General features: G+C 42.8%; 6 protein-coding genes across 11 annotated transcripts in view; 5 read left to right on the top strand and 1 right to left on the bottom strand.

The window, feature by feature from the left end:
- Window positions 1–5,568, top strand: part of abca3b (ATP-binding cassette, sub-family A (ABC1), member 3b) — a 34,710-nt gene extending 29,142 nt beyond the window's left edge. Inside the window, exons 1-9 of one of the 2 annotated variants that reach the window (XM_086185417.1) lie at window positions 1,418–1,859; window positions 1,930–2,092; window positions 2,185–2,334; window positions 2,824–2,984; window positions 3,066–3,245; window positions 3,325–3,466; window positions 3,794–3,978; window positions 4,145–4,286; window positions 4,354–5,568. In XM_086185417.1, the coding sequence (XP_086041543.1) occupies window positions 1,650–1,859; window positions 1,930–2,092; window positions 2,185–2,334; window positions 2,824–2,984; window positions 3,066–3,245; window positions 3,325–3,466; window positions 3,794–3,978; window positions 4,145–4,286; window positions 4,354–4,541 (1,521 nt within the window). In that variant the 5' untranslated portion in view covers window positions 1,418–1,649 and the 3' untranslated portion in view covers window positions 4,542–5,568. Of the gene's footprint in view, window positions 1–1,417; window positions 1,860–1,929; window positions 2,093–2,184; window positions 2,335–2,823; window positions 2,985–3,065; window positions 3,246–3,324; window positions 3,467–3,793; window positions 3,979–4,144; window positions 4,287–4,353 lie in introns of those variants that run through there. The other variant, XM_086185418.1, reaches the window with a different exon arrangement.
- Window positions 5,569–6,252: 684 nt separating this feature from the next.
- Window positions 6,253–10,267, top strand: LOC147245095 (cytochrome P450 2K1-like). 2 transcript variants are annotated; one of them, XM_086185425.1, is made up of 9 exons: window positions 6,253–6,553; window positions 6,883–7,045; window positions 7,138–7,287; window positions 7,378–7,538; window positions 8,652–8,831; window positions 8,927–9,053; window positions 9,139–9,323; window positions 9,398–9,539; window positions 9,846–10,267. In XM_086185425.1, exons 1-9 carry the CDS (start codon window positions 6,356–6,358, stop codon window positions 10,031–10,033), a joined length of 1,494 nt encoding a protein of 497 aa, XP_086041551.1. In that variant the 5' UTR covers window positions 6,253–6,355; the 3' UTR covers window positions 10,034–10,267. The 2 variants fall into 2 exon arrangements, with proteins under 2 accessions (XP_086041551.1, XP_086041548.1); XM_086185422.1 differs by having other exon boundaries at window positions 7,138–7,538.
- A 1,297-nt stretch (window positions 10,268–11,564) lies between these two features.
- Window positions 11,565–16,321, top strand: LOC147245094 (cytochrome P450 2K1-like). Of its 2 annotated transcripts, none has more exons than XM_086185426.1 (9): window positions 11,565–11,753; window positions 12,218–12,377; window positions 12,510–12,659; window positions 12,767–12,927; window positions 13,616–13,795; window positions 13,926–14,058; window positions 14,606–14,787; window positions 15,145–15,286; window positions 15,369–16,321. In XM_086185426.1, exons 1-9 carry the CDS (start codon window positions 11,565–11,567, stop codon window positions 15,554–15,556), a joined length of 1,485 nt encoding a protein of 494 aa, XP_086041552.1. In that variant the 3' UTR covers window positions 15,557–16,321. The 2 variants fall into 2 exon arrangements, with proteins under 2 accessions (XP_086041552.1, XP_086041553.1); XM_086185427.1 differs by having other exon boundaries at window positions 12,510–12,704; window positions 12,740–12,927.
- Window positions 15,516–19,389, bottom strand: LOC147245093 (uncharacterized). 3 transcript variants are annotated; one of them, XM_086185419.1, is made up of 4 exons: window positions 19,202–19,389; window positions 17,926–18,609; window positions 17,722–17,835; window positions 15,516–17,562 (listed from the first exon to the last, which is right to left on the bottom strand). In XM_086185419.1, the coding sequence occupies exons 2-4, from the start codon at window positions 18,565–18,567 to the stop codon at window positions 16,642–16,644; spliced, it is 1,677 nt and encodes a 558-aa protein (XP_086041545.1). In that variant the 5' UTR covers window positions 18,568–18,609; window positions 19,202–19,389; the 3' UTR covers window positions 15,516–16,641. The 3 variants fall into 3 exon arrangements, with proteins under 3 accessions (XP_086041545.1, XP_086041546.1, XP_086041547.1); XM_086185420.1 differs by having other exon boundaries at window positions 17,722–17,826; XM_086185421.1 differs by having other exon boundaries at window positions 17,722–17,823.
- rnps1 (RNA binding protein S1, serine-rich domain) lies at window positions 19,265–22,782 on the top strand. Its single transcript, XM_086185428.1, has 7 exons — window positions 19,265–19,439; window positions 20,003–20,149; window positions 20,260–20,439; window positions 20,525–20,630; window positions 20,944–21,097; window positions 21,870–22,011; window positions 22,324–22,782. Coding segments are annotated over exons 1-7 (837 nt in total). The 5' UTR covers window positions 19,265–19,437; the 3' UTR covers window positions 22,430–22,782.
- Window positions 22,783–23,526: 744 nt separating this feature from the next.
- LOC147245091 (arf-GAP with dual PH domain-containing protein 1-like) overlaps window positions 23,527–27,879 on the top strand; it is a 12,842-nt gene continuing 8,489 nt past the window's right edge. Inside the window, exons 1-4 of the mRNA XM_086186215.1 lie at window positions 23,527–23,759; window positions 25,732–25,862; window positions 26,508–26,599; window positions 27,431–27,513. Coding sequence (XP_086042341.1) covers window positions 23,621–23,759; window positions 25,732–25,862; window positions 26,508–26,599; window positions 27,431–27,513 — 445 coding nt within the window. The 5' untranslated portion in view covers window positions 23,527–23,620. The remainder of the gene's footprint in view (window positions 23,760–25,731; window positions 25,863–26,507; window positions 26,600–27,430; window positions 27,514–27,879) is intronic.

Genomic DNA, 27,879 nt, shown 5'->3' with positions numbered 1-27,879 from the left:
GTTTTAATCCTGATTTCGGTTCATGCACGAGTTAAATCTCATGATTACCGAGGACAGGAATGGAAGAAAAAGAAAGCTCCTTTACTGAAGTAAAATTAAAAGAAAAACAGATAAAATAGTACTCTGCCAAAAGTCAAAGTCTCCATTCAAAATTCTCCTACAAGTCACAGTCTAAGCATTTTGTGTTGAATTTATTTCAGGTTCAAGTGTGTACTTCATGTTTGTGTTTTGGGACACTCAGTAATGACTGAAACATCAATGTTTTCAACGCAGAACCCTTTGTTTTCCCTCCAAGGTAACAAATGACCCGTGGATGCAAATAAATAGAATACAAAGAGCAATATCTCCTTTACAGAGTCTTCTGGAATGGAATCAACTTTCAGAAAAGTGTATTACTGAACCCAACTTTTGAGAATCACTTGTCCTGTGTATTAAGGCCCAGAAGGATCGAGTAAAGATCGCTAACCCACTAAGGAACTAAATGTGCCGGCGATTTTGAATTTATAACAAACTTCCTTGTAATATACCTGGTTAGCGCTGATGTGCCTGATTAAATGACCTGTAATTTTCTGGCATTGTTAAACTGTACCTGAAACCTGAGTAAGCCCACTGACGCGTCACATGACTTGTCTGACATTTGTGTGACAGCTGAAACTGGAGGATGGCGATGACGGATCCTGTTGCTGCAGACACTGAAGGTGGGTGACACTGGGAATTTTAGTCTCAAAGCAATACCAAGTAAACACAGAGCTGGTATCGCCTGTACCCATACAGATACCCATGCTTTTACTTGAGATGTCACGATCGTTGAATCATTTCGTGATTTGGCCTTCAGTGAGTTGATTATGATTATCATAAAACACAGGACAAAGATTTTAGGCAAATAAGGTTGTTTGTTTTTAGTAAACATATAACAATATTAAACAATTTAACAGTATAAAAATAATAAAACAAGTCCCATAATAATAGTTTCAGTTTGCTAAAACTGCCACTCTGATTACTAATTACACTATGACGTCATGCTAGAGATTACCTGCATACTCCTGATTTTTGGGCTGAAAAGCCTCTGCCACAGGCCTCTGTCTCTGTGCCGGGGGTCTTGTTTGGGTTTGGGGGTCTCCCCCCTCTTCCCCCTTCCTCAGTTTCTCTTGCAGTGCGGAGTTGCCCCCAGGGTGAGCAGCTTTAATGTGTTTGCACAAGTTTGTGGTTTTACGACGGTGGCGAATGGGTTTGGTCAAAAACATCAGACGTGGCAGTGAATGAGCTCCATACCGCGCTTCTCCGCCATCGCGGGCTGCTGTCAATCATTGCCCTGAGAGAGCGAGAGAGAGAGAGAGAGAGAGAGAGAGAGAGAGAGAGAGAGAGAGAGAGAGAGGGGCGGTGTTTGCGTGACAATGCACAAACAGACTTGGAGAGAAGCCGCCTCCCGTGAACTGTGAGGAAATTCGAGTCATTTGCTTGATGTAAAGAAGAGAAACCTCAACAACAACATTGGTCTCATCACGGTAGTATCGATCCGTTAGGGATACTCACTTTGGAATCAATACCTTTGATATTTAGATTAGCCCTAGCAGTCCCATTCTACAGCAACTCTCAGGTCAGGAGGTCCCAAACACCTCTGGGGTGGAAGAGCACCAACAAAAGACAAAATGCCTCTTTTTGAAGATTTTCTTCTCTTCCTCTTCTCTAGTCCAACAGCTCTTTTGGGGACTGTTGCTCTGCTTCTTCTCCTCACTTTTATATCCAGAAGCTTCATCTCCCAGGAAACCTGGAAGGAGCCTCCGGGACCGAGGCCTCTGCCCCTGCTTGGCAACCTGCTGCAGCTTGACCTCCAGAGGCCCTACAGGACCTTGTGCGAGGTACGTTCAGCTCTCCTAATAACATGTTTGTTAGCTGCAAAATAGTTGATTGCGTGTTTTATTCCTGTAGCTTTCAAAACAATACGGATCTGTGTTCACGGTTTACTTTGGACCCAAAAAAGTGGTGGTTCTGGCCGGATACAAGACCGTTAAAGAAGCTCTGGTCAGCTACGCAGACGAGTTTGGAGAACGAGACACCCCTCCAATATTTGAAGAAACCAGTGCAGGTCATGGTAGGACATTCAGCGAAGAGCACGCAAGCTTTACATCGGCCGTCTGCTGGAGCTCACAGAAGTTATTTTAACTTAAATGTTGTTTTCATTAGGAATTCTGTTTGCAAATGGAGAGTCGTGGAAAGAAATGAGACGCTTCGCCCTCAGCACCCTGAAAGACTTTGGGATGGGCAAACGGGTCGCTGAGAACAAAATCTCTGAGGAGTGTCGTCATTTGATCGCTGTGTTTGACAAGCAGGAGGGTATGGAAGCAACACACTGTATAAACATTGTTACCGGGTGATCGAAAATCAATCAAGGCAGTATGGCCACGCCCACAGGAAAAGAAGAGCTACACATCAAATGAGACAAGTGGGAGTTTGTAAAGCAGAAAAGTACAAGCGATCATTTTTCAATCCAAAATCTTGACTTAAAAGCGTATTGTTTTCAGTCGACAGAAATAAAATCTGCTGTTTTTCCGAATTTTAAGCTCGATTACCTCATTGATTCTGAAGAGAGCGGATGTTTCAAAATCCCCCGATTAACCCAGAAGCACGCTGAAGAAAAACTGAATCGGTGAGATAATTATGTTGTTAATTCAGAAAAACAGAGCAGTTGTTTTCTGGAGTGAGTGCGTGACGCCTCTGCAGTTGGACTCGAGGCACTGATTACCTTTGAAAACAAACATTCCCTGTGGTGCAACGTTCCTTTGTGTTTTCTATGCTAAATTTCTATTGATGCCGCTTTAACAGGGAGGCCTTTTGACACAACATGCCCACTGAACCACGCAGCATCCAACATCATCTGCTCCATCGTGTACGGACACAGATTTGAGTACAGTGACCCTCAATTCACAAACATGGTGAAACGAGCCAATGAGAACATCCGTGTAACCGGCTCAGCACAAATCCAGGTGTGTATGTCTTCACGCGTCGTGTGTTAAACAGACATTATATACAGTCTATATTCTTATTTTCATTTTGATTCATTGCAGCTGTACAACATATTTCCCTGGATGACAAGTTGGATTAAAAACCGGAAGCTGATATTCCAAAATATTGAGGCGACTGTCAAAGATGTTAAAGGTTTATTGGAGGAACTGAAAGCGACGCTGAACCCTCACATGTGCAGAGGACTTGTCGACTGTTTCTTGACTCGGAAGCAGAAGGAAGAGGTTTAACTTCATCAGCTAACGAAAGCAGTGCCGCACACGTGACTTCTGAACAATAATCCATGGGTGTTGTTTCTCTCAGGATGCGAGTAATGCTGACACTCACTACAATGAGAACAACTTGATATTCACAGTTACCAACCTGTTTGCTGCTGGCACTGATACCACAGCAGCAACGCTAAGATGGGGACTGCTGCTTATGGCCAAATATCCTCACATACAAGGTAAGAAAAAGCTTGTGAAGCTTTCATCTGCAGTGGAGATCTGTATTTTTATCTGCTGTTAGATTTAACGGATGCCCCTGCAGCTGGGTTCTTTTTTCTGTGAGGTGAAATTTTACTTGTACACATCATAGTTTGCCTTAGTTTGGGCTTTACAGTCTCTCAAAGCTCTTAGACCCTTGACTGGCAGGATGGACAGGTTTAGACTGACATTTGTGTCAATATTTGATGACAAAACCTATCGTTATGATGTACATCCTTAAGCCCAGCACAATAAAGAGGAGAGAATGTACATTCCTACTGCCGAGTATTTCTGGTTTGTGCCTCCAGACCAGGTTCAGGAGGAACTGGATAAAGTGGTTGGAAGCCGCCTGATTGGGGTGGATGATCGAAAAAACCTGCCGTACACTGACGCGGTCATCCATGAGATGCAGAGGCTCAGCAACATTGTTCCCATGTCTCTACCTCATAGAACCAGCCGAGATGTCAGCTTCCAGGGCTACTTCATCAAACGGGTCAGTTCCATATCGAAGTTGAGAAAATGAGATGAAGTACCTGTTATCACTGGAGAAAGAGTGTACCTTCGTCAAGATAACATTTCAATCCTGGTCTTTCTTGAATACCCCCCCCCCCCCAATCTCCTTAAGGCTTTAACAGTAGACCTATGCTCCTTACATACAGGGGACCATTGTCTTTCCTCTGCTTACTTCTGTCCTGTATGATGAGAGCGAATGGGAGAGTCCACACACTTTCAACCCGAGTCACTTCCTGGATAAGGAGGGTAAATTCATCAAGAGGGAAGCCTTCCTGCCCTTCTCTGCAGGTACAACAAGTTTCTTTTGTCAATGTTCTGAAGATATTTCATGATTGAGAGCATCGGCATCTTCCAGGTCGCAGGGCTTGTCTGGGAGAGAGCCTGGCCAGGATGGAGCTCTTCCTCTTCTTCACCTCCCTCCTGCAGCGTTTCCGTTTCGCTCCTCCGCCTGGAGTTTCAGAGGATGAACTGAATCTGACTCCTGCGGTGGGTTTCACACTTGCCCCCTGTCCTCATGAGCTGTGTGCAGTCAGTCGCTACTGATACACTCACGTCACTGCTGAACGAGCGGGATGAAAAGTGCTGTCCTCACCTCACGCCTTTTACCTGAATGATGTGATTTTTTTTCACCTTGATTTGAGTGACGAGCAGTGAAGGGCAGTGGCATATCGTGACCGCCATTTCCCAGTGCTGATTTTGGAAAGGAAAATAACAAACAAACAACAAGCACATTGTTCATTTTGCTGACTTTTGTGCAAAATAGTTAAAATAGGATAGAAGACATCTGGATGTGTGCAGTTGTTTCAGTACAGCATGGAACTGACTTTTAGATTCAGCAGTAGCTTCCAAAATGGCTCCTACAGACAACAGCCACGAAGAGCATTTTTTGGAGCTACAACTGTTTATGCGTTATTTTTTTCCATTCGGTCCACAATTCAACAATATGACGGCACGCTCAAAGTGGTTCTGGGATTAGCGGGTGTGTTCGGGGACTTTTGACGCTGTAGAAGGAATGTTGCGGCTCAAATAACTGTGATTTCTCAACGCTCTTCGGTGCACGGATTCAATTTCTCTTTTTGTTTGCCGATTCACACGGAACAGGGGAGTGTTTACCTCAAGGTACATTCTGAACCGGTAAAAACTGAGTCAATTGTTGTCTGGCACTCTTCTTAAAATGCGGATTAGGAGGAGACGAGGTGAGAGCCTTTCTTCAGTTTGGGAAAATTTCCAAAACCAACTGAGTCCCTACCTGTCAGTCTGACATACGTTTGTGTCTCAAGTGTCTTTTTCTGGTGGCACTCCTTTTAAAAATCACAAACCATCACAACCCACATCAGAAGGGCCTACTGGATAGATCACGAGAGGAGTGTGTGCGTAAAGCAAAGTTTTTAATGATTTTCTAAAAGAAAACATTGTAAAAGTTTGATCACAAACTTGAATTTTCACATTAAATAAAAATGTATAAAATGGCAGCTTGTGTTTGAGCGAGAAAACCAACTTTCCCGTGTGGAATAAAGTATGGAATAAAGTTGTGTAACGACATCTCTCATCTCTTCAAAAATTAAAAAAAAGCCACTGAAAATACAATCGTCTTTGCACTATTTTTTTAATCATAAGAAAAGTCTTCTCTTACTTTGAAGTGAAATATATGATTGATGCTCACATAAACCTCATGTACCAACCAATTTCAACCAATACTATAATGACAAACTTGAAACACAAGCTAAGACACAGTAAGCAAGCCAAAATGGCTGCTCACCACCTCGTACGCTTGTCTTTCCTCTATATATTACAGTTGCTGGCCTGCCGGCTGTCATGTATGTACAGAAGCCAGCAGGCTGGGACAGGATAGGATTTAATTTGTATTATTGAATAATAATACATCATCCAGCCATGGGAGATTAAAAAGTAGAGAGAAGACATTCTTTGCCTTATTATATATAATCATGCCACACCTTAAGGGAGAGTTTGGTTATCAGCATTCCGTGAAAATTTAAATGACACAAAAGTGTTGCAGGCAGTAGGTCTCAAATAACACACAGCAAATTCCACACAGACATGTTCCTTCCTGTGGGTTTGCAGTGCAGTAGCCCTCCATGGGGGCCTCTCATTTTAGGGTTCTAAAATAATTCTGCAGATTTCCCGACTGAAAAACTAGATTAGGACAAACAGTTGAACAGATCCATGATTGGCTGACAGGCTGACTATCTACCGATAGGCTGAGGTGGGTGTGACCATGTCTTCGTGAGGGAAACTAGAAACACTTGTGCACTCCCAAGCAAGAAGGGAGTCTTCAAGCAGGACGCACCAGGAGCATTAATCCCTTTACTTAAAGACTTCCAGGTGACTGCGAGATCATGCTTGAAGATCTTTTGCAGTCTCCCACTACAGGCCATCTGTTGGGGGCTGTTGGAGGCTTGCTGCTCCTCCACTTTTTTTACTCCAGAGTCAGCTTTCAAGAGAAGAGGGCCGAGCCTCCGGGACCCAGACCTCTTCCCCTGCTTGGTAACTTGCTTCAGGTGGATCTCAAGAGACTAGACAGCAGTCTTTTTGATGTAAGAAACGTATTTCCTTTTTCTTATCCTCATAAAGTTAATAGTATTTAGTGAAATATATATAAAGTTTGATTCATTTTTTTTGTGACAAAACAAAACTTCCTATGATATTTTGATTAATTCTTGGGCCTGATATGTAACTTGAGAGGTAACAAAGATATATTTTGTTACCCATCTTAAATGCAATGATGGAAAAAATGAAGTGTGGCCACAATATCTATCTTGTGGGTACCATATATTTTCCGTACGTATGCTTCACTACTAATGTTTTACTTTTTTGGAACTTGGTCTTAATAGTTCCGTACCTTTTTTTTAAAAAATATTTTCAGCTGTCCAAGATATACGGACCAGTGTTCACCGTCTACTTTGGGTTTAAGAAGGTGGTGGTCCTGGCAGGATGCAGGACAGTCAAACAGGCTCTGGTCAACCATGCTGAAGAGTTTGGTGACAGAGAGGTCAATCCCATATTTTATGATTTCAATAAAGGAAATGGTAACGAAATTTTTTTTTTTTTTTTAGAGTTTCCACATTTTCTCCCTAATTTTATGCCTGCCTACACAAGTCAAACCTCTTTTCCCTTGCAGGCATTTTATTTACCAACGGTGACTGTTGGAAAGAAATGAGACGTTTTGCTTTAACAACACTGAGAGACTTTGGGATGGGCAAGAAGATTAGTGAAGAAAGAATCACTGAAGAATGTTGCTACCTTGTGGAAGAACTTGAACAATATGAAGGTGCATTTACACTCCAGAGCACAGCTCAGGTTTATAAAGCCTCCACCCTGAAACTCATTTTCCATCACTTTTTTTTTTTCTCACTCTCAGGTAAAGCCTTCGACAACTCAAATATAATTAATTATGCATCATCAAATATTATATCAGCGATCATGTTTGGAAAGAGGTTTGACTACAAAGATCCAGTCTTCCAAGCCATGGTGGAAAGAGATCACGAGTCCATCCGTCTGACCGGATCAGCCTCTATCCTGGTAAAACACCAGCCGTTTCACCGTGCTGGTCAAACACTTGATGAACTGGACACGGTCAGCCGCTCGCATCCTCACGCTATAATTCAACCATCCTTCCCCGCTGAAACAATAACATCTCATAATGCACCAAATCCGTCGGGTGTGTAAGACACGTCAAAGATATTTTGCAAATGAATCCAATCCAATCCGATGGCAGACACAGGAAGCTTTCAACAGCAACTTAAAACAAAATAAATGTAGCTTAGACCACGTTCAATTTGAATAATAAAAAAAGTTTCATCTACAGTATTTGAAAATTAAAATGGAATAATTAAAACTGAACCTGAGAAACATCACTTGAAGCTGAATGAACTGTTAAGGAAGTAGATTCGGTTGTCACATGTCAATGAAAGGGTTCTTATGTTACAGTGTGGACACGGCGGTAATTAGATAAATCCACAAAACACATTTAGATATAAGAAGACAGTAGGAAAAAGTTCTTTCATCTGTTCATTATGATCAAATAGTATTTGGGGGACTCGCGTCACATGACACAAGACGTTCTTCACTATCGAAAGACTCCACTTTAACATCCACCATAACTGATTTGAAAACCTTAAAATCTGAATATCTGCAAATTACATCAGACACTGAGAAGTTGTGCTATTAGTTGTTCAGCAACGTTTCTTATTTTTATATATATTTTGGTTTTATACTTTAAAAGGATCTATTTGGATTTGATGTAATCCAACCTTGTTCATACTTAAAGAAAGCAGGTTTTGTTTTTTTTTGTTTTTTTACAGCCAACTTCTTTTTAAATGTGGAGTCTGAGATAGACGATCAGAATTTACTTGTCACACTTGGCCTGTACAAAAACTCCTCTCGCACTGAGGTAACTTGACATTCCGCTAAATCCTGGCTGTACAAAATGAGTTACTCATTGTTCTCTATGGAACAGTTCCCAGAAGAGTACCATATCCTTCCGATTATGATGTGACCCCAAATTTTTCAGATATTTTTCCAAGCTAAAACACTGTCATATATGTGGAACGGTACGGTAACACACGCTTATGTTTAGAAGGAAAGTCGACATGTATCTCGAAGAGACCCGGTGATAATGTTGCTCTATCATAGATATATAATCTGTGTCCTTGGCTGGGCCCCTGGCTGAAAAACTGGAGGGATTTGATGAAGAATGTGGAGGGCAACAAGAGGGATACAAGAAACATAATAGCAGATCTGAAGGAGACTCTGAACCCTGATGTGTGCAGATGTTTTGTTGATGCATTTCTGATCCGCCAGCAAAATGAGGAGGTAGGCTTTCTACTGTTATAACTACTGTGATACCATCCTGCCAATCGGGAAGGATAATCCCTGTTTTCTGTTTGTTTCTGGCGTCTGACATCAAGAATTCTCATTACCATGACGACAACCTGGTCTATAGTGTGATCAACCTGTTTGCAGCAGGGACAGACACCACGGGGAACACACTGCAGTGGTGTCTGCTTCTCATGGCTAAATACCCTCATATTCAAGGTGCGACAACACACCAACATGCCTGTCGCTGGATTTTACGCAACAAAATTTTTTGGGGAATTTTATGTCCTGTATGCGTCTCCAGAACGGGTTCAGGAGGAGCTGAGCAGGGTGGTTGGATCACGTCAGGTAAGAGTGGAGGACAGAATGTATCTGCCTTACACGGACGCTGTCATCCACGAGTCACAAAGATTCACCAACATTGTCCCCATGGCGATTCCTCACAAAACCAGCCGAGACGTCACTTTTCAGGGCTATTTTATCAAAGAGGTAGGCTGATTTAGAAATGATCCTCACACATTTGTTCAGACTTTTCTTGAGCTCTGCTCTTCTCTTGCCTGCAGGGAACTACTGTGTTTCCTCTGCTTACTTCTGTCTTGTACGACGAGAGCGAATGGGAGAACCCATACTCGTTTGACCCCTCCCACTTCCTGGATGAGGAGGGTAAATTTGTGAGGAGAGATGCCTTCATGCCCTTCTCTGCAGGTGGAACATTTTTGGTGATTTTTTTTGTAGTTAGCACTGCTAAAGATTCTCCCTCTGTAGTCCATCCGTCCATCCATCCATTTTCTTCCGCTTATCCTGTTAAAGCAAGAAGTGGCCTTTAACAGGATAATTGGAAGAAAATGGATGGATGGATCTTCTAAGCTCATGTCATTATTGTGTCTGAGCATTTGACTTTGAAGTGAAATATAAACATCAACACAGGTTTTAGGACTCATTCCAAGGGATTTACCAGTATTTCATGGCTGTTAGCTGGTCCCATTCCTTTGACCCTCTTGGTTCTTCCAGGTCGCAGGGTTTGTCTGGGAGAAAGCTTGGCCAGGATGGAGCTCTTCCTCTTCTTCACCTCCCTCCTGCAGCGTTTCCGTTTCGCACCTCCCCCTGGAGTTTCAGAGGATGAACTGAATCTGACACCGGTTGTGGGCTTCACACTCACCACCTCACCTCACAAGCTGCGCGCAATCATTCGGCAGTGAGGCAGAACTAATTGGAAAGTTGTGGAGGTTTTTGATTTTGTTTTTATGCCAAATGACTCCAAAGCAGGAACTGCAGCTGGATGGTATATGATCAGTTCACCGGTATAAGAATCCTGGGTGAGACAGCTTCATATGGGGTTGTTAGGCAATCATTTACCTCCACATAACATCACCTGTTGTTTTTATGGGCCTGTTGCAAACCATAAAGGTGTAAATGGAAACATATTTTCTACATTCACATTAAACTTTGTTCTCCTTCACTGGTTGTAATCCATTTTGTTCTGCTGAATAACAACTGGATGCATTGTTGCTATTGATGAAGACTCTTTCTTCAGGAAACAACTGAGCCTTTATTTTAATGTTAATAATCAAGACTTCTGCTCTGATTTATAACTTTTTTTGGGGGGGGGGGGGGTTATCAGAATTCTCCTGATAACTTTTCAGCTGCAATTTGTTTCACGTGGTCTGTGAAAAGTTTTGTCCAGATAAGTCAAGCAGCCTCTGAGGAGACGAGAAAAGCACGTTTTTTTTCATATTGCGCAATTTTATCAGGCAACGTCATTCAAAAGCAACGTGAGAAGAGAGCGTGGAGCGTTTGCTCCACTGAAACACATGGGATGGATTCCAAAACAGAACTTTTATACAGAACTTCATGGCGTTTTTGCAAAATATACTTCTGTGACTTCATCCCCTGACAGTGACCTCCCCCTGGGACCACCAAACCCTTCAGTCTGAGTGGAAGATTAACCAGCGTGGAAGTTCACTACTCTGGGTACTGATTCTTGACAAAATGAACTTCTGTTATTAGTACTTGTGCACGTTCCGCTGAACAGCAGAGGTCAAAGCACCAGTCTCAAACCAACCTGAGAAGCAGCAGGTCTGCTGGTTAAAAATGAACTTGGTGACACTGCTTTGCTTGACTTGCTTTTTACCCTTTTACTTAAATGGGTTTTATTATTTGAGTGCTTGTTTTTGCGTTTATCTTTATTATTCTATGCACTTTGAACATTTGATTGGTGTCGATGTTTCCATGATCGTTTCAATGTCTTTGTGTTTTATGCAGTTTGATCTTTTGTTTTATTCATTTTAACCTACATGTCATTGCTGGTTTGTTTTATTTTATTCTTTATTCCTTGGGGGTATTTTTTTGAAAGCTTTAGATGCCATCGTAAGGAAAATGGCTAATCTCTGTGAATACATTAAATCGACAGTTTACATATGATTAGAAAAACAATTTACATATATACTTAAATATGAACACAAGGCGAAGACCCTATTATGTTTGCTCGTTTATCTATATATTTGTTTAGAGTTAATAATTACTTAGGTTAAAGACTGACTAATGTAAGCAGACAGGAGTGTGTTAATAGTTGACTGTCCTCCTTTGACAGTGTCTGCATGCCATATTTTTTTTTACTCAGTTTCACAACCCATTAGATTATTATACATTAAGCATCTCCATGGAGAGAGAAGCTCAGGAGAACACACACACACACACACACGCACACACACACACACACTGGCCACAGCGATGGAAGACCTGCTGCAGTCTCCCAGTTCAACCGCTCTCTTGGGGGTTATTGTCTTGCTGCTCGTCTTTGGTTTATTTTTTTCCAGCTCCGGCTCCCGGCGAAGGGAACCTCCAGGCCCCTGGCCACTGCCCCTGTTTGGGAATTTACTTCAGTTGAATACCAAGTCTCTGTACAGCTCGCTGGGGGAGGTAAGCGATGATGGCTTTGCTTGCACAGACGATTGACGTGTTTGATAAGATTAGCTAAATATGTGTAAATGTTACACAATGCTCGAATTTTCATAAACCCTATTTTTACATAAATATGTTTTTTGCTACGTATGTTTTTCAATAGCCGCTTGAATTATGAATCACAGAATTTGTTATGTTAGAAGACAAGACCTGATTTTCAAAATAAAACAGGAACGAAGACAGACCAAGACAAAAGACAGCGCGCAGGGAGACAGGACACTAACCACAATATAAAACATGAGTGAGGTACATAGACGCATGCATTTTCAGACACAGAAGTACGGAATGAGAGTTTATTACTGTCAGTGATCACACATTTATGTTTATTTCAATAATGCAATTTTTGGAGTCTGATTATTTGACCAAATTTAATGGATGTAAAATTATTTTACATGTGTATTCATTTGAAACCTTCATTTCAGCTCTCGAAGAAGTATGGCCCAGTATTCACAGTCTACATGGGACCTGCAAAAGTGGTGGTGGTGACAGGATACAAGACAATCAAAAAGGCTCTGGTCAACCATGATGTGTTCGGAGAAAAATTACCTTCCACGATTATCAAAGACCTAAAACTAGATCATGGTGATCACCTCATATTTATCTGAAGATTTCTTATTTTTTGATAATAAATCTACAGGCTTCCTCAGTATTGTATTGGTCTGTAACTTTAAAAAATGTTTGACATTTGAACATAAAATTAAAATGTCGTTACAGGAATAGTTTTTGCTAACGGACAATCCTGGAAAGAGATGAGACATTTTGCACTGACCAACCTTAAAGACTTTGGGATGGGCAAGAAAGCGTGTGAAGAGAAAATCATAGAGGAGACCCAACATCTGATTGATTTATTCAAAGACAAAAAAGGTGATAGGACTGTCAACGCAGTCACACAAACTTCTCCAATTCTATATTGAGCTGATCAAAATACTGTTTATTTTATTCACCTCTGTTATTTATTTCTTTTATTCCAGGAAGAGCGTTTGACACCACCCAGCCAATAAACTATGCCGTCTCTAATATCATCAGCTCTATGCTCTATGGCAAAAGATTTGAATATGACGACCCAGAGTTCAGCACTCTGGTGGATCGTGTCAGTGACAACACCAAGCTCTTAGGTTCTCCTGCCATTCAGGTAGAACTGCAACCTTTATCTATTACTGACATCAATGTGTGACAAATGTTCCACAAAACACCATAATTCTAGTTCTGTCCAACTGTCATCACTAAAATTTGAAAGAAATCCTGGTGTCTGGATTCTACAAGAGTGGGACTCAGCCTTCGGTCGACAGAAAATACCGATCTAGCGATCAGAGCATGAAGTTACATAGTCATGTACTGCAAATTTAGATGCTGAATATCAGAAAGGAAGTACACGAAGACAAGGTGACACAAGCATCAGATACCCGAATGTGATGGGTGCTGGATCAGGAAATAAAACAAGCGAGGGGAAACAGGAGATCCGGCACCAGAGCTCCAATTTACAAACTTTATTTTGAGATGTTTCGCTATCGAGGCTCTATCACAGACTACTTCTTAAACATACTGGGATTCCCCATCTTAAATACCCCAAGTCTCTCCGGCCAAAACAGGGCACGAGGACACAAGAGAATATTTTCGTAATCACACGTGTGTAAGGGCCAAGGAGTAAGGCCAGTGGGAAGAGAGGATTGGAGGCCTTGAGTTACAACATGCAACTTAAAGAAAAACTTGGTGATTTTTATGAATGTCCCAGAGCCTTTTAGACAGAGGGAATCCATAGGTAGATGGACAAAAAGAACCTCCTCCTCCTCCTCCTCCTAAGATGCATCTTTGTTCACCAGTTATACAACTGCTTTCCATGGCTGTTCAAGTGGCTTGGAGCCCGAAAGCAACTGATGAAGTCAGCGTTTTCTAATAGGAGCGCCATCAGTCAGCTGATCAAGGGTTTACAGGAGACCCTTAATCCACACATGTGCAGAGGTCTGGTAGACTCCTTCCTCGTCCGGCAGATGCACCAGGAGGTACACAAGAAGTTGCTACTTCCTTAAGTATTGTAAAGATTATACCTCGCTAACAGCAAAAAAAAAAAAACTGTCTTCAAAAGTAATGTTGTCTGACACCTTATGTTCTTTACTCCAAATATGTGATAAGCTCTCAAATCCTCACTATCATATGGACAACCTGCTGGTGACAGTGATCAACCTCTTTGCTGCTGGAACAGATACTACTGCATCCACGATACGATTCGGCCTGCTGCTCATGGCCAAGCATCCAGAAATACAAGGTAAGAAATAACACTTAGAAACTCCTCAATTTTTGGGGGGGAACACACTTCTTTACAAATTTGCCAACAGCGCCTTTTTGGGAGAACCTTTATACACTTAACCAGCAAATCGCTGCCAGTGAGGAAGTCAAGTTTGCTTCATAAGATGAGATTTACTTTGGAGGGCACTTTTCCTCTTGTTTTGATTCACGAGATACAGACCTGGGAGGCTCACGCTGTGGGCCTCAGGAGGATGGCACATAGGGGCGGGGCAGGAGAGGAGGGCTTGGGTGGGCAACCCGAGTTGTTGAAGCAGGGTGTGTAAGAGACCTGAACAGGGCTTAAAGCTAGAGTTCTCAGGTGGGTGGACTGAGTACTGGAGGCCAGGCTAATGGAAGACCCGTGCAAGACAGCTTCAGGACAATAGAACAATGGAGCAGAAGATCCCTAAAAGTCACTCTAGAGGCTGGGCCAGGACAAAGCAGGGCAGGGACTCTCATGAGGGGCGCCTAGTCACCAAGTCCCAGAGTTCCAGTCTTCTTCAATTCTTACCTTCTTCATCACCCAGACCAGGTTCAGGAGGAGTTGGACAGTGTGCTAGGAGGCCGTCAGGTCCAGGTCGGGGACAGAAAGAAGCTGCCGTACACCGATGCAGTCGTCCATGAGATACAGAGAATGGCTAAAGTGACACCCATGATCACGCACCACACCTTCCAAGATGTCACCTTCCAGGATTACTTCATCAAGAAGGTAGAACAATTATCACAGGCCGTTGTACGTTCTCAACAAACGAGTTCGGACCAGACTGTTGAGACTGATGACAACACGGTCACTCACAGAAATCCGAATTTCAATCAGAATTTCAAAACAGCCACACAAATGTGATATATCCTCCTATCACGGCAATCGTCATAGTGTCCTACCGTGTGTTTCTTTGAGGAAGAACTCAGAAGTCCAGAGACATTTGGAAAAAAACATCCTCATGCAAAGTTTAACAAAACCATGGTTACATTTTGGTTTGGCTTTATGTCTGATTTCAAGATATCTGCAAGTCTGTCAGAAATTTCACTACATGAAATCTACGTGTATCAACCTCCGTCATTACAGGGAACCGACGTGCTGTTCCTACTGTCATCTGTTCTTAACGATGAGGATGAGTGGGAGAACCCACACACGTTCAACCCTGCCCACTTCCTGGATAAAGAAGGGAATTTTAGGAGGAGAGATGCTTTTCTACCATTTTCTGCAGGTAATTTTTTTAAAAAAAATAAACATCTCTAGAGCGCACCTTCACCAGAGGATGTGTAACATTCCTGTAATTTGTTCTATAGGTGTGAGAGCTTGTGTCGGAGAGAGTCTGGCCAGGATGGAGCTCTTCCTCTTCGTCGCTTCCCTCCTCCAGCGCTTTCGTTTCACACCTCCTCCGGGAGTGACAGAGGAAGAATTGAATCTGACACCAGTAGTGGGTTTTACACTCAGTCCTAAATCTCATCAACTATGTGCAATCAGCCAGGTCTGACAAGCTAAATCTGCTCTCTTTGAACTGAAAACCACGATAATTAACCACAAAATATAATGTTTAATTCATGGACAGTTTCCCTTGTTTATTGTAATTTAGTCCATTATTCTTGAAGGTATTTGGAGTTCGGCCACAGCTCTTCAAGAAGATTAAGAAACATTGTAACATGAACATCAGAAGTCTTTTATCATAAAAGAATGTGTTGTGGCACGGGGAAAACATTTCGACACGTTAGCTCACCACACACCTTCCATGTTAATATACTTTGGATCAGAACCATCTCTTTCATTTCTGCTGGTCGGTTCGTAGAGAGATGTGAAAAATAAGAGCTCATAATGTCAGCTCTAGTGATGGCTAATAAGAGAAACACCATTTATTCTTACAAAGGAGGACACGCGCCGTAATTATCTTCAGTTTGCCTGCGTCTGTATTACAAACAAATCATAACCGCACTGTTACCTTCGTTCGGGAGGAACACCAGCATGTGCTAGCAGGACATTTCAAATCAAATCTTAGATCCTGAGGACTGTCCTACTGTAGACTACTGGCTGGAAAGCCAAAATCCAGATGTCCATGTGACGTCCTTGAAAGCTGAACAATTTTGAGTTTATTGATGTATTTTACTGATTAGGGATGAGTATGAAGTTCAAAGACATGGTGCAGAGTGTTCTGGAAGACATATTTTTGGAATATGGGGAAAAAATTTCAGCATTTTGTGTTAATGTTCGGTGTCAAATAACCGCTACTGCTGTTTGTACTGTTAAAAATGTACCTTAAAAATAAATAAAAATTTAAAAATGCTACAGCATTTATTCGTAATAAAAAAAGACATGTCCCTTAAATAATTAAAGTGACAGTGAGAACAGTGCGATGTCAAAGAACATACGTGAAATGACCAAAACCTCTTCACTGCTTGACGGTTGCAAAAAAAACCAAAAACGAGGTTGTGCCATCTTGGCGCTGTGAAGAGGTCGCGCTCATTTCCTGTATCGTGATGAGATCGGGTTGATAAATAAAGGCTATGCCGAGCCCTTGTGATCCACAAACACCTTTGACACCAAGGACTGTGTGGAATCTAGAGCCCTCTAAGGTCCCTCCACTTTGATAATGTTGACCAGCTGATCCTGTGGAGGGTGGGTGGAGTTCATCACCGGCTGGGTGGACACGCTGCAGTCCTGAAGAGTCCTTCCTGAACAGCTGCTCTGGAAATCTTTACTTTCTAGTCCTCTGTATGCCTGAGGATGCGACTGGCTATATGTAGAGACGTAGGAGTGTGTGTAGGTTGGCATGAGACTGTTCTGCTGGGGGTACGTGCCTGCATATGGTTGTGTTTGAGGGGGTGTGTGTGTAAGAGGGAGGCTCTCGGCACTGCTGCACTGTGGAAACCCATTCCCACTTGTAGGGCTCAGTACTGGTAATTTAAAGGCCTCAACAGATTCTAAACTCTCTAACGAGTTATAGCTTGGCTGGGTTTGGCTGCACTGAGTGTACGTGCCTTGATTGAAGGTAAACGTGTCTTGGTTGTAGGAGGTAGATGCAGAGGCAGTTGGCAAAGTAGAGGGTGATGGAGTTTTGTTGTGCTGTTGAACACCGCTACAACGTCCTGGTTTGGAAGCGAGGTTCTGTAAAGTGCTGAGGATCTGCTTTTGAATGTACGTCTGCTGTACCTGCTCCCTCTCCAGGCGGCACTGCTGCTCCACCAGCATCTTTACTGCCAGGCCCAAGCTACGCACCTCAGAGCCCAGAGTCTGAATCTGATCCTGCAAACCACTTCCTTGCTGGGGGCTTGGGTTCCCCTCACTACGAGAAGCAGCCTGGCTTCCAGTCGTCTGTAGGTGGATTATGGAACTACTGGGAGCAGAAGATGTCAAAGGTGCCGGTGGGCGGTTAGTAAGCCGAACGCCGACCCGAGGGGGAGGGTGAACGGAGCGAACAGACAGACCGGGTCTTTGAGTGAGAAATCGCCTGGGTGTACTGCTCCCTCCTGGCTGGCTCTCCATAACAGTCTGGGAGGTATTTGGAAAAAAAAAAGAGAAAATATATTCTTGAAAATACAGGCTAGTCAGTTCAAACATGAGGAGGATATGAGTGGTGTACATTCACAAAATCAGAGTGGCCTTTTTGATCATCTTAATGAGGACATAGTGCCTCCTGTGTTGTCTCACCTTTTCAGCGGTGAGGTCATAAGTTTCTGTTGGCTGTGTCATTGCGCTCCTCAGCTCAGAACCTTGGACACTTGAGTGATCTCTCCTCAACAAGGACGCCACCTGCTGGAATGACTGAAATCAGTTGTACATGCAAGACTATCACTTTATCACTCTTACAAATAATAATGGCTGGGATGGTGACACTAGAAAGCTGGCGGATACCTTCATCCTATGAGACAAAGCTTTATCCAAAAGCCTTTTACGAGCTGCCAGCATGGAACTGGTGGCTGGAGAAGGTGTCACTCTCCTCCTCATGAATGCTGCAGATGCAGTTCCAGTGGAAGACACAGTGCCAGTCTCTGTTCTTGTCACAGCTGACTGAGGACCTCTTTGTTGGCTGTTCTGTGCAAGAGATGTTACACTTACTATCTGGATGTCATTTTCTTCCTTTTCTCCCTGGTGTTGCTGATCTGGCCTGCTGCCTCCACTGCTTTCCCCAGACCCAGATAGTTTGGCATTAGAATCTGGTTCACTGGGTGTCTGTTTGGTAAAGTCTGCAGCTCCAGGAAAGCCAGGATGGTGAGTGACATCCCTTAGTAGGTTTTGGAGATGAATGTTACTCCAATTTTCTTGGATTGTGCCAGACGAAGTCTGTGCATGTCCTGGTGATGTGTTGCTTCCAGCCTCCACAGGTCTAACCCTCCCCGGACGCCTCCCCTGGAACTCTCGCAGGAACAGGTAGATGGCTTGGGCAGACACCTTGATGTTCTCCAGCTCAAGCACAGCTTTGATCTTGCGGAAACTCAGTCCAGCTTTCCGCAACTCCACAACTTTACGTTTGGCAGCATCATCTAGCCGACCCATGGTTTCTCAGTCCAGAGAAACTTTGTGAAATTGGCCTTTATGCTATGATAAAACAAAATCAAAATGTTAACACCTGAGAAATTAATTCAAAAAAATTAGGTAAGGTGCAACAGATGTGAATGTCCTGTTGTGGATGGAAATAGTAAATGAAACCAATTTGAAAAAAATCCAAGTTTTTCGAGGGATCTTTTTAGGATGTAAAAGCCATTTCAATTATTTCAGATTAATATTAAATAATGCTAATAAATTTCAATTTTGTCCTCGTAACAAATTATTAGCTGGACCTCCAAATTCCAGCTGCAAAAACAACAAAAAAGTCTCTTGGCTCAGTAATGGTAAGTTGATCAACTTCTTTAACATCTGATTAAACATTTAATTCCTAACCGACACCAATGTCAAACATTCGCTTTTTAAAATGTTTCCAAATATTTAATGATTTTTCCGTGTGTCAAATTAAACTAAAATGCTAAGATTTAGAAATTTGGCGGCAAATACATAAAAAAAAACAAGATTGGGACAGAAAACGGCGCTTTACAGTGGTAAGCCTGCTGTATCTGACTGTACCGATATCTAACATGTTAGCTTAGCCAGCTAGCCACAACAGCTAGCACTTCCTATAAAATCAAACGCTCACCTTGAGAGCAAATTGTTGATCGTGTACTATTCGGTTAAGTCGTCGCACAGCATGATGTAACAGTCCGTCGAGGCGTAGCTTCGATGTAACAGCGCAACCTTCGACATTTTTATCGATAACATAAATAAACAAAGTAAGTGGCGCTAAATTGGTTTCGTCACTTCCTTTGCGTCATCATTGAGCGTCTCTTGGACCGCCCGTAGCATCGAGTGACGGACATACCTCCATTAAAAGAAATGTAAGTTTAGCATTTTTTACCGGTCCTTGCTCTAGATAGCTTTACTGCATTGTATGTTTTATTGTGTACTAAAAGCACGGCCACGTTTTGACGAGCCTTCAGGCTTCATGAACGGAGCATTTCTCACGTTGTTTGCTGTGAAGCGACCGTTCAATGAAATCAATGGCGGCGCGTTTCGTCCTCGAGACTAACCTGTTGTTACTGTAAATATTGCTAGTTTGAACTTTTTTGTTGATGACATAAGAATCACTTTTGATATTCTATGCATACCCAGTAAGTTACGATTGCTTCCAAGATTCAAAGAAAACTGATATAGCTTTAGCGTTTTTCCAGCAATCAAACGGATACTAGCTATCATGACGTTAGCAAGGAGTCCACGCTCTGAGCAACGAGGAATCCTAAGTGGAAATAGGACATTCATTCATTTTTGGAATCATAAATAACAGTTGTTGGTAGTAAAAGACCAGACTATTTTAGCAGACGATAGGTGATGCCAATGATTTTTAGCGGTAGGGTCGTATTAGTTAGCTCTTAAAGTAATAACATTTTGTTTCGTGTTTTAGGGCCCCATCACCTACAAAGAGGAAGGAGGAGGAGAAAAACAAAGACCGAGGCAAAGATAAGACTTCCACCAAAGATGGAGACAAGGAGAGAGGACGGGAGAAGATAAGGAAACGCCGCAGTGCATCTTCTGGGAGCAGCAGCAGCAGGTTTGTTTTCTCAGTTGTTTTATTTTGAGTATATTCACTGGTAGTAACATCAGTTTTAAGTGCACATTTTTCTAACCTAATCTGCTTTGTGTGCTTATGTCCTGGTACAGATCGAGCTCTTCTTCAAGCAGCAGCTCTGGTTCCAGCTCAGGTTCCTCAAGCGGCTCTAGTTCTTCTGGTTCCAGCCGCTCTGGTTCTTCTAGCTCTCGCTCCTCATCCTCTTCCAGCTCCTCTGGCTCTCCCAGCCCCAGCCGCAGACGCCATGACAACCGCCGCCGCTCCCGCTCACCGTGAGTTACTTTATCTAATGCAACGACACAATATTTACTCACTATTTAGACTTCAAATCACTGTTTTTATGTTGTGCTTCTGCAGGTCCAAAACACAGAAGAGGGGAGATGATAAGGAGCGGAGGAAAAGAAGCCCGAGCCCCAAACCAACTAAAGTTCACTTAGGGCGGCTGACGAGGAACGTCACCAAGGTCAGCTGAGAGATATTTAGCGGAATAGATTTAAGAAGGCAGTATTATGACAGTTGGATATAATATGGCCTTAGCCTGTACAGATCTCAGGTCAGGTGCCTCATTCATAAAATGGGAAACATCATTTTATTCTTCAAGACTGTAAGACCTTTTACCAGTGAATGAAACCCATAGTTTTTTTGAGTGCATACGGTTCAGATTAGATTCGGCTCCTTTATTGATAATATCAATGTGCCACGGATTCAGATCTTTTTTTTTTTAGTACCACAGTACTGACACATTGGTTTTTTTATGTTTGTTTTTTTTAAAACAGGACCACATACAGGAGATCTTTTCCACTTATGGGAAAATCAAAACTGTGGAAATGCCAACGGAGAGGCTTTACCCCCACCTGTCCAAGGGCTATGCTTATGTGGAGTTTGAGACTCCTGAGGAGGCTCAGAAGGCCCTCAAACACATGGATGGAGGTAGGATATCGTGTTCATCTCCGTGTTGAACAGGTGAATGAATGTTTGCTTTTTCTGCCTGTGACGAGGGCAAACGCCGTCTCATCTGAAGGGGCGATGGTCTGGTTTAGCAGAACACTGTTGTGTGCAGAAGCTTGCCATCAGGCGATTGTTTCAGTCGGCATTCCCTGCCCTTCCTGCTCTTGTGTTCTGCTGTTTTCAGTGTACTCTTTGCTCCACGTAACGACAACAAACTCCGAGTTAGCTAGTAGCAACCATTCCACTGAAAATGGGAAGTTTTACTAAGATTTTGATCATTAGATAAAGCATATCTGTTGGGATATTTTAGTAAATAGCTGTAAAAGTATACAGCAAATAGGAATGTGTAAAAATGGTTCTTAGAATTGAACCCCCCCCCACACACACAAACACACACACACATTATTTTGCAAGGGCACCATCATTGCACCCAAAACTGACACCACCAAATATGATCATAAGCCTATCAAAATACAAACCATTTTGAATTTTTCTTCTACTCAAGCAGAAACGTAAAGACTTGAGCCCAATCTTTCTCCTGTCCTGTCGCAGCACAATGGAGCGTCGTCTGCCTACACAAGACATATGTTTCATGTCCAGCTGGGGGGCGCTGGTTACATTAGTCATGTGACTAATCTCAGCATTGACATAGTTCCATTTTCCCCCAGCCTCTCAGCAATTGGAATGTTGGTACTTTGATGTCACTGGGATTCCCTGTCATGTTGATATACGGTGATAACTCTGTTATTGACAGGTCAGATTGACGGACAAGAAATTACCGCATCCGCTGTGCTGACTCAACGAGTACGTCCTCCTCCTCGTAGACCCTCCCCCCCTCGCAGAATGCCTCCGCCGCCACCAATGTGGCGTCGCAGCCCCCCACGCATGAGGAGAAGGTCAGTCTCGCTGCATTCTTTGGCTTTATTTTGAATGATAATTGATCTGCAACCAAGCCCTTGAGTGTTTGATTTCAGCAGCTCTACTATGTGGGCATTCGTATGTTTACGTTCTTTGGTCTGAACCATTGAATGCACCTCAGCACTTTCATGGCTGTGATCTTTCCCCATCTCACAAGTGTCCTGAGTGAAAGTTTACCTTCAAACTCTGCTCCACACCCTGGACTAACTGGATGTAAACTCCAACTGGACCCGTTGGGAAACAACCGCAAGACCGTAATTCTACATTGTTTTGTTTTTCCCTCACCCCAGGTCCCGCTCCCCGAGGAGGCGGTCCCCAGTGCGCCGCCGTTCTCGCTCCAGGTCCCCTGGTCGCAGGCGCCACCGTTCTCGATCCAGCTCAAACTCCTCCAGATAGAGCGGTTTCCTGACTCTGGATATCAAGGATCTCAGATTACCAGATCAGCTCGAATTTTTTTTTAAAAATAATTGTTTTCAGATATTTTGGACTCATCAGAAATATAAAAATCTGCCGTAGCCCAACATGAACATGTGCCTGCAAGTGGACTTTTTTTTTTTTCTCTCTCTCTCTCTCTCTCTCTCTCTCTCTCTCTTCTTTGGTGCAAATGTGAGTTGTTTTTTTTTTCAAATATGTTCATTTTGACAAGCAAGTCTGGTTTCTTTGTATCAACATTTAGTGCAAATTGTAACTCCTTTTTACCATGCATTGTATTTTTTAGAAATATTGAAAAATAAAACTCAGGAAACATCTTTGGTGTGACCTCGATGTCAGTTTGTCACGGTAAGATACTAAAGATCTGGTCTGTTCGAGACGACTGTACAGAAATAACCTCTGGAGAAATCATGTGGAAAATGCAATGGAGAATGGTGAGCTTTGTTTTTGTAGTCTAATAAGTAAATGTTGTATACCTTTTGTAGTCCCTTGGTCACGTGACATTAGCTATTGAAAAAAAATTGTTCAAATATACATATGAAATTAAAAGGCAGTAAAATTATGCAAAGAGGTTTGTATTATTTCTCCAGTCTAGTAATATCTGGCATTTTGTGGAGTCGTGTCACAGGGCGGCTATGATTGCGAATTCAAACTAAATAGAGATACATGAGATTTGCAAAAAAGTTATTAAATGATTAAAAACATACATTTCGCACTGAAACATGAATTGAATTTAGAAAATGGCATAGAATTCACGAAAAAGTCGAATCTTGTTTGTCCTGTCTTGTAATAATTACCTCTACTGATTTGATGTCGCTAGGTCACATGACATTGAAGCAATTAAAAAAAGATAACCATAATACATAAAATAATCCCTCATTTAGAATATTGGATGCAGTGGAGTTCTTTTGTTCTGTCAAGAGACATCGAGCGAGGGTGTAAAAGTGTGTTGACACGCAGTCGGGGGAAGTCCCGCGACAGTAGCAGCATAGTGTCCGCTGGAGGTCTCATCGCACAGGCAGGCAGCAGCAGGACTGTTGAATGCGTGTATTGTGTGTGTGTGTGTGTGTGTGTGTGTGTGATAAGACGTTCGCTGCTCAGCCAGTGAACCTCCCTCCAGAGTCAGGCAGGCGCGTCACTTGGCCGCATTGATGCATGAGAGTCGGAGGTTTGGAGCCACTAGGCAGCAAGATAATTTCCATGATGGCTTCGGATCCGGAGATGAACAGACATCGTGTGAATGAGCTTCTGGGGAAACCTGGGAACGGAAACTGCGCCGACTGCGGAGCTGACGGTAGGCTGCGTAGATGCTGGATACAATGGCCAACTTTCTTCTTGAATCTGTTTTTATATTCTGATAATTCGGGGCAGAATTACTGCTGTAAACTAACATTTCTCAGTGCGCCTTCGCTGTAGTTAGTGATATATACGGTAGTAGTGCAATCCAGAATTGATATAATGAAGATTCTCTCATAGGATGAGATGTTAACTTGTTTTTTCAATTAAATCTTAGTTTTTAATAAGTAGCTATCCTATATAGTTAAGGGATTTTCTCACATGAAGTTTGTGTAGTGGTAGGGGCCTGATTTAACTGAGTTCATGGAGAATGAAGTGGTCACACTGATGGTCACACACCCTGATGGTCACACCTAGTTGCACTTATCAGATCAGCTACATGATGGACTCACAGTGTGAAGAGAGTAAACAGGTGTGGGTGGTGCAAAAAAAACCTCCTTTCCGAATGACTTCGTGAAGATAAACCTACATCAGCTTGACTCTTTTTCACACATGCAGAATTATGTGTGTGTGTGTGTGTGGCTATGTGGTTATTGCAGAAGGAAGCAATATTTATTTGCTACTTGCTATTTTGTCTTCATTAGCCGTGGTTGAAAGTTTCATTAGAGTTCTGCCCAGTTTCCAGCTTCCACTACCACAGAATCTCACCTGATCAGAGTAATCATTCTGAAAATGAGATTTTGAAGATCTGTTTGTGTGTTTGTGTGTGTGTGTGTGTGTGTGTGTGTGTGTGTGTGTGTGTGTGTGTGTGTGTGTGTGTGTGTGTGCTAATGTGCTGCCATTCATTGCTTCATCTGTGATCGCAAATTATGAACACAAATATGCTCTGGTCTCCACCCTCCCTGGCTTTGCTTTGGTTTTTAAAATGATGCTCACCGTGTTTCTTTCTGTCTGTCGAACGTTCATCTTCCCTCAGCTGAACTGGCTGATGTTCAGATTTTTAATTGAACATAATGTTGAAATTATTTTCCGCTGATGTCAGTTGCTGTTTCCACTCTGTGTTTTTCTGGGATGACATGAGGCTTTGGTGGCTGTTGAGTAGATAAGTGTGGAAGAAAATATCCACACTGCAGTGCATCGCGGTATGATACAATATCCATAGTGCTGCTTTTTTATTCTTATTTTTTTCCAGGCTATTTCCCATTCTTTAGTTACTGAAATAACATGATGTATTGTATTGTACACTCATACAGAAGTGATCCATCCATCCATTCTCCATTGTCTATTGCTTATCCTGTTAAGGGTCGAGGGGGGGCTGGAGCCTATCCCAGCAGATTTCGGGCGGGAGGTGGGGTTCACCCTGGACAGGTCACCAGTCCACCACAGGACCAACACATAGAGACAGACAACCATTCACACTCACAGTCACACCTACAGTCAATTTAGAGTATCAATCAGCCTCGTCCTCTCTTGATGTCTTTGGACTGTTGGAGGAAGCTGGGGTACCAGAGAGAACCCACGCAGGAACAGGGAGAACATGGAGACTCACACAGAAAGATCCGGTGCTGGTGCTGGAGTCGGGACTCGAACCCGGAACCTTCTTGCTGTGAGGCAACAGTGCTGACCACTGCACCACCGTGCCGCCCCTGAAAGAAATATATTAAGCAAATGAAAAGTATCTGTTCCTCAGCAGCAACAATATGAGTATATGAATAAAAAATGATTCTGATTGCGGACGGCCTTTCCTGTATGTGCTCACTTAGGATTTATTCATTTTTTTAATCTTAGTGACATTGACAAATGGCTTCCTGCACTGAAGGAGCTGTAGCCGTGTGTTCTTGAGAAGGAGAGAAACTGAACTTGACACACAGTAATCTGTCTCCGTCTGACTGTCTGTTATATGTCCTTTATCTTTTTTTTGGTTTCTTTCAGTGGTCATCTTCCTATCAGAAGAAAGTGGTGCGATGTGATCAGTTTTTTTTGTTTTTTTTTGCGTGCAACTGCAGATGTGTCTCCGTGTTGTGTTGCAGGCCCTGAGTGGGCGTCGTACACCCTGGGTGTGTTCGTGTGTCACAGCTGCTCGGGCCTGCACAGAAACATAGCTCAGATCAGCAAAGTGAAATCTCTACTGCTGGATCCCTGGAACAAATCTGAGGTGGAGGTGAGGACGTCTCTCCGTTGATTCATCTGAGGAGACATCTTTGTAGTTTTTTTTTTTTTTAATGCATCTACTGAATGAAGCTCAGTGTTTGAGAAGCACAGCCATTGATTACTGTCCAAAAGTTGGCTTGTAATGACACCTGCAGCGTCTGGCCTGCCCACCCTGCCGCACTCTGAGCATCACTCCCCTCCTGCACCCCCACCTCCCCTCCACCCCTGCATTCTGGCCTGAAAAACAAGTAATCGCTCTTAATTCAGCATGGCCTGAAAGGCATGAGCTAGCAGCTGGCAGACACAACCAATATCTGTGTATGTGTGTGTGTGTGTGTGTGTGTGTGTGTGTGTGTGTGTGTGTGTGTTTTACTGTGTGCTAACTGCTAATGCATGCTGAACAGTGGACTCCGTCTTAAACAAAAGAAGACTTTCAATGGCAGCAGGACTCTGAGCACAGAGAGGCAAAGCTGCAAACACCTCATTATATCTGTGTGTGTGTGTGTGTGTGTGTGTGTGTGTGTGTGTGTGTGTGTGTGTGTGTGTGTGTGTGTAAAACCTGTCCTCAGCCACCACTTTTAGTCACATCACATGCATGTAGCCACAGCTATCTCAGTTATTGGAAACATCTAATTTCTCTCGCTACCTTCTTCAGTTTATGGCCTCTGCTGGTAACGATGCTGCCAAAGCCACATACGAACAGACAGTTCCTGCATTCTATTACCGGCCCACACACAAAGACTGCGCGTAAGTCATGGCACCTCACCTCCATCCCTATTTCATGTATTTCTACTACCTACATAGAGTAATGCAAGTAAATAGACAATATATGATCATTTTTAGCTGTAGCTCATCAAAATTTGAAAGAAAACGGATGTTTTGTGCAGAATACACCTCTATAGATTATGCACTCAACAAAAATAGTGACATCATGGATTTGCACCCGCTAGGCAGACATGCAGAAAGTCCTCATTGATAAGAAGTTTCTTGCAGCATGAACAGGAAACAGCTGTTGACAGCGGTTCTTTCTCAACCGACCTGTGACTTAAAATATGTTGCAATGAAACCAAGTGTAATTGCAGTGAAGGTTTTGAGCTGTGATGAAGCGAGATGTTGAACGTGACGTCACCGTTGTTCGCGGGTGCTTTGATGGACCCATGACATGCATAGAAGACAAAAGATTACAAATATTATCACCTTTACCAGGCTGGATGCAAAACAAGAGAGGTGTATAAATTGAATTGAAGTCTAAAATTTGAGCCCTAAAATGCTTATTATTTGAATAAAAGCCTATTTTGAGACATTAAATGAAGCTTGAGATGTGGGATTCTTCTAAGTTGGTAATATTTCACCCAACAAGGACATGTTGCATTTTATTTTGTTCAATTCTGTTATTCTGCTAGCTTGAGCTCACAAAAGAGCGAGGCAGTAATGATCCTTGGGAGCTCAAGACACCTATGAGTTAGTACTTGCGGGGCTAAAAACACTTTTTTTTTGGGTGAAGTATCGAATAAATATGACATTTCCAGGAAATAAGTACAAGCAGGTGGTAAAGACATAACACCCTGTCTTCTTCAGGCTGCTGCGGGATCAGTGGATTCGTGCCAAATACGAGAGGAAGGAGTTTATATGCGTTGAGCGGCAGGAGCCTTACTCGGCAGGTAAGAAACCCAAGCACACCTCTTGCTCTCTTAGGCAGAAGAGAACAAGTGATTGTGTCTATGTCTGAGACAGTGGAACCTATTCACCAGCAGGGAAACAGTGCCATCCGTCTGTCATTAGAAAAATTCTTGAGTGGAGCGGTTGATCAGCGAGTTAAGAGAGCACGGAGGAAGGAAACAGGCGGCATGTCACAACCCTGCTTTACCTCTGTAATTGTTTGAGTGTACTTTTATTTGTTTGAATACATTGTTGCTTGAAAGAAGCTTTGTCGAAGCACAAAACCTCTAGTTCCTTATCTTGTCTCGCCTCTGACGATGATCTTTTGCAAAAAGCGATGATGCTGAGGTTGAGTAAGGCAGTGAAAC

The sequence above is a fragment of the Aulostomus chinensis genome, chromosome 18, assembly GCF_037954235.1.
Source record: "Aulostomus chinensis isolate RoL2024-O1b breed Wild chromosome 18, RoL_Achi_v1.0, whole genome shotgun sequence".
Taxonomy (NCBI): domain Eukaryota; kingdom Metazoa; phylum Chordata; class Actinopteri; order Syngnathiformes; family Aulostomidae; genus Aulostomus; species Aulostomus chinensis.
This window is presented reverse-complemented; position numbering and strand designations above follow the sequence as displayed.